Genomic DNA, 9,779 nt, shown 5'->3' on the forward strand with positions numbered 1-9,779 from the left:
AGTACTCTCTCCAAATCTCTCCGTTCTTAAGCCGTTTCAGCGTTTTCATATATAGTTTTTTATGTACCTAGATATAAGTATATATTTAGATGTATAATAAAAATTATGTATTAAAAAAATTAAAATAATCTATAATTAGAAACGGAGGGATAGAACCCGCACAATAGCTATGTTATTGATTTTTTTTCTAATTGATGGATAGATCATACGTCGTTTTTAATTTTCACCTTGGACACTACAACTTGCGTTCACGGTCCCCAAACTTCTACTAGGTATGCGCCGGAGGGGCCAGGACGGGGTACGAGACATTTAACTTTATGAAGGAGACGCGATGATTATTCGGCAATCTTGTATATATGTTAATTATATGTGGTTGGGCAACCAACCATGTTTATTGCATGTCCTCAAAAAACATTAAAAAGAGCTAACGTGTTACAACAAAAATAGCCTCATATCCTGAACACTAGTCATCCAAAAGGGAAGGAGTATGGGATCACATGACAATAATGAGCTATCAAAAAAGCCGCGTATATAATAACATACCTCCTGGCCGGCTAGCAGTTCACCCCGAGCACCTTTAGCTATGGCTAAAGCCAATTCAGCGAAGATGTTGAGTAGCATACTTGTGATCGGCGGGACGGGGATGATCGGGCAGCACCTCGTGACGGCGAGCCTTGACGCCGGCCACCCAACGGCCGTGCTCGTCCGTCCTGCGACGGCCGACGCCGACGCCGGCAAGGCAAAGCTCATCGAGGCTTTCCAAAGCTGCGGCGCCAGACTTGTATATGTAAGTCTCGAACAGATTGTCAGCTAGCTTGATATTGTCATCAGTTGCTGCGTACTTATTACTATATGCGGCAGGGGGACATCAATGAGCACGAAGGATTGGTGGCTGCAATCAAGCAAGCGGATGTGGTGTTCTCGGCCGTCGGCCACTCCTCGCGGGAAGAGGTGGAGGGCCAGCTCAAGATTGTGGCCGCTATACAGGAAGCTGGCGGAGTTAAGGTATATATACGTAAAATTATTGTTTCTTCAGAGCTGAGAATTATACTCACTGCATACGTGGTGGTGAGTCTAACGTTCGTGAGGTGATGAGAGTAGTTTCACTGCTCACAATTGTTGGGTAAACCTGCACAACTGTAAGCTATCCGGAGGCATCGAAGTTACGACTGCCCTCATACAAGACTACTATCTGTCCCCTAGTCTATACAGCCATGAACTGCAGTTGGTAGGGCAAATGTAAAGGGCGGCATCCAATGGAGTAATTTCATAATGGTTCTAATAGAATTATTTATGGCGGCATATAAGTAAAACGGATAAGTCAAAAGTTGGATTTTCAACCTTCAATTACAAAACTGGACAACAAATCAGGGACATCCCACTATCGAAACCGGACAAATTTAGCACTTCGGTGGTTTAAATAGTGATATTGTATTTTTTAAAATAATATGAAAAAGTACAGTTAGATATGAAAAATCAAAACTAATTCATCTTAAATCAGAAAAATATGGAAGTAGTACCAAAAGTTTTCTAAAAATATAACCTATCTGTTGCTTCTCAATTTGTATCTTATTTATTCAAAATAATAGGAATAACTACTAGTAAACAAATTCTAGGAACATAAAAAATAGGATCCGAATAAGTGACATATGTTACATTTTTAGAAAAATACTGGCACCCTATTCATATTTTTTATTTAAAATGAACTACTTATAAATTTTTTAGTTTAAATTTGAATATGTTTAATTTTTATAAAATGAAATACCACCTCTGAAACCACCCAAAATATCGGTGTTTTACCGCAAGCCCACCGAGGGATACCCTCGAGATGGTAGATTGTAGGCAGCGTGTCGCCGAGATCTGGAACTCGAAAGTGCAAGGAACATGAAACTTTAGACAGGTTCGAGCTGCTATATGAGTAATACCTTACATCCTGTGTGGTGGTTTGTATTGCCTTAGATTGAAGATGTTTTGGAGGGGGTCCCTACCCGCCCTTTTATTGTACGGGGATAGGGTTACATTGAGATCCTAGCCAGATATAAGTTCAAGAATCCTACCCGAGTACTACTCAGATAGTTTCCTTCTATTCCGACTAGTGCTACTTCTATGAAACTAGCTAGCTCGTCGTGAGAATTAGGGAAGGGAGGTAGGGAGAGCAAACGAGAAAGAAGATACTATGTGATTGGTTGATAATTTCTTTTAAAGAAACTTTTCGTTGCATTGAGAATACAGTTTTTGTGTGTATCATTATCTACTACTACATGGCATGCCAAGTATACATGCAAACTACTCGGGTAGTGTCATGATTGGCCTACGCATGGATCAGGCTTAGGCCCTGTTTGGGACTGCTTCACTTCAAATTTTGCTGCTCAGCTTCCAATATCTCAAGCCAAACACCCACAGCTTCACCTGCTCAGCTTCATAAAAAATGGTGAAGTTGACCTCAACTTCACAATTTTCTTGAAGCAGCAAAATAGGTGCTTCACAGATTGACGTTTTATACCTCCTCGTGAAGTTGGAGGGTATTTACCCACTCTGCCATCGATTACATAGCAAAAAATGAAACGTTTTTCTCCTTCTATTTTCTAGACCTGAGCGCTACTTGCCTTTCTTCCTCCCGTGTCCTGCCTTTCTTCCTCCCCTGGACACAACCGACTGCAACCCTAGCCGCCGCTGCCTCCATGTCCACGGGCGGCGCGAGCCCCGGCGCGGGGGCGCGAGCCCCGGCGCGGGCGGAGCTGGCCTCGGCGCGGGCGGCGCGAGCCCCGGCGCGGGCGGCGCGGCCTCGGGCGCGGGCGGCGCGTGCCCCGGCGCGGGCGGAGCCAGCCCCGGCGCGGGCGGCGCGGCCTCGGGCGCGGGCGCGGCGGGCGCGGGCGCCGCGGCCTCGGGCGCGGGCGCGCGTGGCGCGGCGGGCGGGCGCGGCTCGCGTGGCGCGGCGGGCGCGCGGGGCGCGCGGGGCGCGGCCGGCGCGGCGGGCGCACGCGGCGCGCGGGGCTCGGCCGGCGCGCGGGGCTCGGCCGGCGCGCGCGGCGCGGCCTGGGCGGGCGCCGGGGCTGGCTCGGGCCAGTGGTCCCAGGGCGCGGCCGGCCTGGCCGCTGGCTGGGAGGAGGGCGCGGCCGGCCTGGCTGCCGGCGGGGAGGGCGCGGCCGGCTTCGGAGAGGCCACGGACGCCGGAACGCAGCCGTACGCGCGGTCCAATCCTGCTCCTCGTGGTCCAACGAAGGTATAACAACTTTTTGATTTTGTGATATGTCGTATGGTCGTGCTCCAACATTGTTCATTACAATTTGTGTTTGTGTATGTTTATATCCCGTAGTAATTGGATGATTTGTGTTGTTATGTTTGCTTCGAATGGATGAACAAGTAGGGTGATTCTATGGAATGGACGGATAATTATAATCGTATTGTTTGTGAGTTAATGGCCGAACAAGTAAGGAAAGGAAATAGGCCAAATACACATCTGAACACTTTAGGTTACAATGAAGTGTCGGCAAGATTTTTCCAAATGACCGGCATCGAGCTATCGAAGACACAAATCAAGAACAAGTGGGATAGGTTGAAGAATGATTGGTCCATTTGGAACAAGTTAGTGCGGAATCAAACCGGAACGGGTTGGGATATTGCAAGAGGAGTGATTAATATGGACAACGAGTGGTGGAAAAAGATGAAAATGGTAAGTTTAGTGTTGTTTATAAGTTTCGGATATGATTAATATGGACAACCTAGTTGTTGTACTAAATTATCTTATTTCTTCAGGACGTTCCGGGTTCTGGAAAATTCAAGAAGAAACCGTTGCAAAATCAAGACTTCCTTGGAGAAATGTTTGGTGACATTTCTAACGATGAAAGTGATCATTGGAACCCTATGAGTGACAATCCTATTATACCCGATAGCCAAAAAGAGTTTGAAAACATAGATGGAGAAGGACTGGAGGAGGAGGACAACGAGTTTATGCATGATTGGTCATATAGGGAGGAAGAGGATGATGAGGTTCAGGAGGTATCACCTGTTGTTGACAATAGAAAAAGAAAACCTCGTGTTGTCCTAGAAATTCCTAAGAAGCCAAAGTCAAGTACAGCTCTTCAAATCCAAGAACAAATCACGAAGATTGCTAACTCAGCCGAGTCTTTTACATCAAGAAAGCAAGCTGAGGGCGTTTCAATCAAAGAAGTAATGGATGTTGTCTTGGATTGTGGGGCAGAATATGGTAGCAATGAGCATGACATTGCTACCCAATTATTTGTGAAAAAAGAACAAAGGGAAATGTTTTTGACTCTCCCTACTAAAGAAATTCGTTTGAACTGGCTTAAAAGAAGGTACAATGACAAGTATGGGAATTGAAGACTTTGAGGAATATTTTTTGAGAGTTCTTTTTCTATGTTATTTCATATTGTATTCCTTCTTGTATCGATGACATTTGTTACTATTTGTTTTTGTATCCCAATATTGTATCATTGCACGTTATCCATAATATTGTTTGCTAATTGGATGACCGTTCTTTGTATCCATGGTGTTATTATTTTCAGATGTATGACAGTGACAGTGATGGTTCAGAGGAGTCAGAAGATGATGCTGATGAGTTTTGGAATTTGGTTTTGGGTGGTGCTAAGGTGGCAGAGAGATATGTTGAGCTTTACCTTGATAAAAATCCACCAAGAATAGCGGAACAAAGTGGTATGAGCTGGGTACTTTTTTGTTTGAGAACTCCAGGTGAATGTCATACTCAATTGCGTATGAGCACGGAAATATTCTTGGATTTGCATAATTTGTTGGTATCAAGGTATGGACTGGAACCATCTATGCATATGAACACTTATGAGGCTCTTGCAATTTTTTGTTCATATGTTCTGGGAATGAGTCCAATAGAAAATGTCAGAATCGATTCAATCATTCAGGTGAAACTATTAGTAGGAAATTTTCAGAGGTTCTAGACTCTTTGATGCAGATGGCAGTCGATTTTATTAAGCCAAAAGATGCAAACTTTCGTACCGTCCACAAAAACATTGCAGATGATAGGAGGGCATTCCCACATTTCAAAGATTGTATCGGTGCTCTAGATGGGACGCACATTAGAATATCTTTACCTCCTAGTGAACAAGTGAGGTACATTGGAAAAACAGGGATACCTACTCAAAATATCTTAGCAATTTGCGACTTTGATATGAGGTTCACCTATGTTTCTGTGGGGCAATCGGGAGCCGTGCATGACACAACTGTGTTGTACAATGCCATGAAATTGGATAAAAACTTCTTCCCACACCCTCCCAAGGGTAGGTAATTTTATGACTATTACTACTTTTTCAATTGTTGAGCTCTAATCCGTATTATCTAACCTTATCATGTATTTGTTATTATAGCTAAGTATTATCTTGTTGATGCGGGATATCCTAACAGAGAGGGATACCTAGCACCGTACAAAGGTGAGAGGTATCACTTACCCGAATGGCACAGAGGTGTGGAACCAAAATCTCCTAAGGAAAAGTTCAATCGTATTCATGCACGGGTTCGTAGTTATATTGAGAGGTCATTTGGAGTATACAAGATGAAGTGGCAAATTCTCTATAAAATGCCAATGTATCCATTAGAGAAGCAAAAGAAGATACCCGTTGGGCTCATGGTGGTTCACAATTTCATTCGTGAGCATAATAGTGGGGATCTAGACTTCGATAGGGTGGAGCGTGATGAAAATTATGAGCCTACAATACCGGAAAGGTATAACAAGTATGTAGTACCATCGGATGGATCGTCTCCTTTACCTAATGTGCCTATTATGGATGCTTTTCGTGACGAATTAGCAACGGCTATTACTCAAAGTTGGATGTAGTGTAGAGTGGTAGTGGATCATTGTGGCTTGATATGTAATGCTTTTATTTTGGAATATTTATGAATATTTTAATTCGTACTCACTAATTATTAGCACTTCCTACAAGTATTTTAATTATTTATGGTATTGTATTATTTTTTAATTAAAGTGTTTAAGTGAAAGTATGTCAACGAACTCATCTCATGCAACATTCGAGGGTATAAGGGACTTTTCCATACAAATTCACAATTTTCTGAAGTTGAAGTTGTCCTGCTAGCCAAACACTTTCAGAAACTCTACAACTTCAAAACAGAGCTGCTTTGCAGTGAAGTTCATGAAGCTGAGCTGTGATTTGTGAAGCAGAGCAGTCCCAAACAGGCCCTTAGTTGACAATATTTCAACTTTTGCGAGTGGTTAGTAGTATTTCATTGGAAATTACGCCCACAACATTATTACTTGTTGAGTAATTTGAAATGTCATAATGGGAACCATCACAAAAAGGTTTCTTCATCGTTCCGTATGTGCAGCACTGATTCCATCAATAGGGCCAAACTTAAAGAAGCCAAAACTATCCATATCACATAGTACCCAGATACTATGACAGAAGTAAAGAAGACGAAAATACTCGAGGTCAGCTTTCTTACTTTGGTCCACTAGTAGGCGGTTCCACGATAGCATTGTTTGCAACGGCAAGTATTTTACTCTCCTGCCCTGTTCGTCTGGCTGATTAATTACAGCATAGTTCATTGGTAAGTCATATTTGTGGATCTTTGACATCAGGTTTCGATTCCCATATGTGCCAATGTTTTTGCTCTTTTTTCAGTTTTAGACCTCTTTGCTCTATGTGCGGCAAATTTTTCCCAATTTTTCAAATTTAAAACATCCCTGCCCTCATACTGATCCATGATGAAATTATAGAACGTCATTAGTTAATAGGCCGAATTGTGACGAATTTAATAAAACGTCACTATATCGTGGGCTTGATATCCAATGTACAAATCCATGATAAACAATTGATAATCATCACTGATTATGTATGGTTAGTGATATTTTTTGAAAATATCACTGAAAATCCGTCATAGATTAACATACTCTTTGTAGTGCATTATTGTCACCTAATGAATGTGGAACGTGAAGAAAACGTAGCAAGCGAAAAAAAGGCCAAGGAGTGACAGAATAGAGCGTGGACATATGAGTAGAATTGGTTGGACCTATTAGACCCCCAAAGTTTATCACTTCACCTTTTACGAGCAAAGACTTGGACCATTAAAAAAACTAATCTTATTAAGTGAAGAAATACCTAAACCGATATGAATTAGGAGCAAATTTAACACATGTTTAATTGTATGGAAAATAAGAGCCATGCATTTTCGGTTTATTTTACCCCCTAATCCTATATGAGTGGTTGAAATGTTGGAGTTCCCTAAGACTCTGAACCTGAAGAAAGCAGTTGTTGCCCTAGACTGTCCAAATAATCCGTGCGGTTAGGGTGTACAAGCCTGCATTTATAGGGCAGAGCGTATGCCCATGCATATGTCATATATGCGCTTTCGTTATACTGTGTTCAAAAAATAAAAAAAATAAAGCAGTTATATATATAGGCTTGTCAAGGAATTGATTTTAATTTAGAGCTAACTGTTATTTGTAATGGTGCATAGTCTCTAGTTGCTGACACCTCCCAATACCTTGGGAAAACTATAAAAGTTCTTCTCAGGTACACCGCTGATTGAAACACACCTTAATAATTCTGGATAAAAACATACAGCGGTTTCTACCGTCTGAATATGGCTGTGACGTGGAGCTAGCGGAGCAAATGCTGGAGCCTGCAAGGAGCATTTTAGGGGCCAAACGTCGAGTTCGTGGAAGCTGTCAGAGCTGCAGGGATCCCTCACACCATCATCTCTAGCAACTGGTTTCAAGGGTTCTTGCTGCCAAGGGCCGGAAACCCCGGAAGCAAACGGTCCTCCGGACAACAGTGTAACTATCTTCGGTGACGGAAAACTACAAGGTAGGATATTCATGTAACAATAATGTTACCTCGTAAGCATAAAAACTAGCATGCGATTCATTATGAGGTATGTTACAGAATTAATTATTTAATTTGTTTTATTACCTCATTCATCACACCTTATTTATGTACAATCTCCAGTGTTCTTTGTAAACGAGAAGGATATGGCCGCGGTGGCTATAAAAGTCTTGGAAGACCCACGCACACTTAACAAGATACTACATTTGCGGCCTCCGAAGAATCTATGTTCTCTGGACAAGCTTGTCTCACTTTGGGAAAATAAAATTGGCAAGACCCTCAAGAAAACCTATGTTCGTGAAGAAGAGCTCGTGAAGAAAGTGCAAGGTACAGACACATCTACTCTCGTATATGCTACAGAGGAATTTAACTTGATCTAGAGTATGTAGTACATCGTTATTGGACTACGGCTAGAGTATGTCACTCGACATATCTCTAGAAATTGTATAGAAATTTTAAGTGCCACATCGTTACTAGACTATGGTTAGTACTTGTTTATCCGTGAAATGTTAGTTAGAATGAAATAAACATCCTCCTTAGGATAAAATATGCCACATATACAAATATATGATTAGATATAGGTACGAGCCGAGATAAAGATTCAATCTGAAACCTTGATACAGCTAGTACCTTTGGTTAGCGCATAAGCAACAACTCACAAACTCATCACGACTCTCAAGTCTCAAGAGTGATTTCTCTTCATTTCATACCATTATACCAATAAGCAAATTGTAACTATGAAAACTCGATTACGGCACCACGATAAGCGCCGCCCTCCTCGATGAATCACAATAAGACAAATTGAATCCTCCATACTCTTCCAAAAATCGATGTAATCATTGAGAATTTCTGGTGTGTGCAGACTCCCCATTCCCTCTGAATTTTCAACTGGCCGTGGTACACGCGACGCTAGTGGCCGGGGAAGCAAAGCTGACTGAGAAGACCACCACCAACGGCGCATCGTCTGGTGACGGGGTGGAGGCGACGGCACTGTACCCAGACAGGAACTATGTGACTGTGGAGCATTACCTGGATAGTCTGCCATGATGGGCCGATAGTGGGCCGTATCCCATATGTGCCCGTGCAAACTCGTGCTGGGCATTCCGCATTCCCACTCCTGTTTGTTGTAATGTTTGGATGTCTTCTTCTACGGTTGACTGCCACGATATGAATCCGTTTGGATGGGCTAAAATAGGAGAGTTAAGTTTAGCTCTAGGTGCGTAAATAGGCTAAACATGAGCTAATCAAAGCTAATATTTAATAATTATCTCATGTTTAATCCTTCTATTTAGCACCAAATACGAGGGCTAAAGTTTAATGCTAAGATCTAAACGGAACCTATAACTATGTTTCACGCTTGTGTTTTGAACCTTGGGAAATACTTGCCTCGGATCCCATTGTGCTTTGGATGCATGTATGTTGTTTTTTATATCTTGGAACTTGGAAGTCCCTTTTTACTAAGGGCCTGTTTGGGACTGCTCTGCTTCACAAATCACAGCTCAGCTTCATGAACTTCACTGCAAAGCAGCTCTGCTTTGAAGTGTAGATTTCTGAAAGTGTTTGGCTAGCAGGACAACTTCAACTTCAGAAAATTGTGAATTTGTATGGAAAAGTCCCTTATACCCCGAATGTTGCATGAGATGAGTTCGTTGACATACTTTCACTTAAACACTTTAATTAAAAAATAATACAATACCATAAATAATTAAAATACTTGTAGGAAGTGCTAATAATTAGTAGTACGAATTAAAATATTCATAAATATTCCAAAATAAAAGCATTACATATCAAGCCACAATGATCCACCCACTCTACACTACATCCAACTTGAGTAATAGCCGTTGCTAATTCGTCACGAAAAGCATCCATAATAGGCACATTAGGTAAAGGAGACGATCCATCCGATGGTACTACATACTTGTTATACCTTTCCGGTATTGTAGGCTCATA

At 42.1% G+C, this 9,779-nt stretch overlaps 1 protein-coding gene across 1 annotated transcript; it reads left to right on the top strand.

The window, feature by feature from the left end:
• The first annotated feature begins 415 nt into the window (after positions 1-415).
• LOC112891798 (isoflavone reductase homolog PCBER-like) lies at positions 416-9,215 on the top strand. The gene is given in 7 exon segments (XM_025958757.1): positions 416-787; positions 862-1,005; positions 7,569-7,664; positions 7,666-7,764; positions 7,766-7,811; positions 7,953-8,156; positions 8,692-9,215. Coding segments are annotated over 7 exon segments (978 nt in total). The 5' UTR covers positions 416-583; the 3' UTR covers positions 8,877-9,215.
• Positions 9,216-9,779: the final 564 nt, after the last annotated feature.

The sequence above is a fragment of the Panicum hallii genome, chromosome 5 (assembly GCF_002211085.1).
Source record: "Panicum hallii strain FIL2 chromosome 5, PHallii_v3.1, whole genome shotgun sequence".
Taxonomy (NCBI): Eukaryota; Viridiplantae; Streptophyta; class Magnoliopsida; order Poales; family Poaceae; genus Panicum; species Panicum hallii.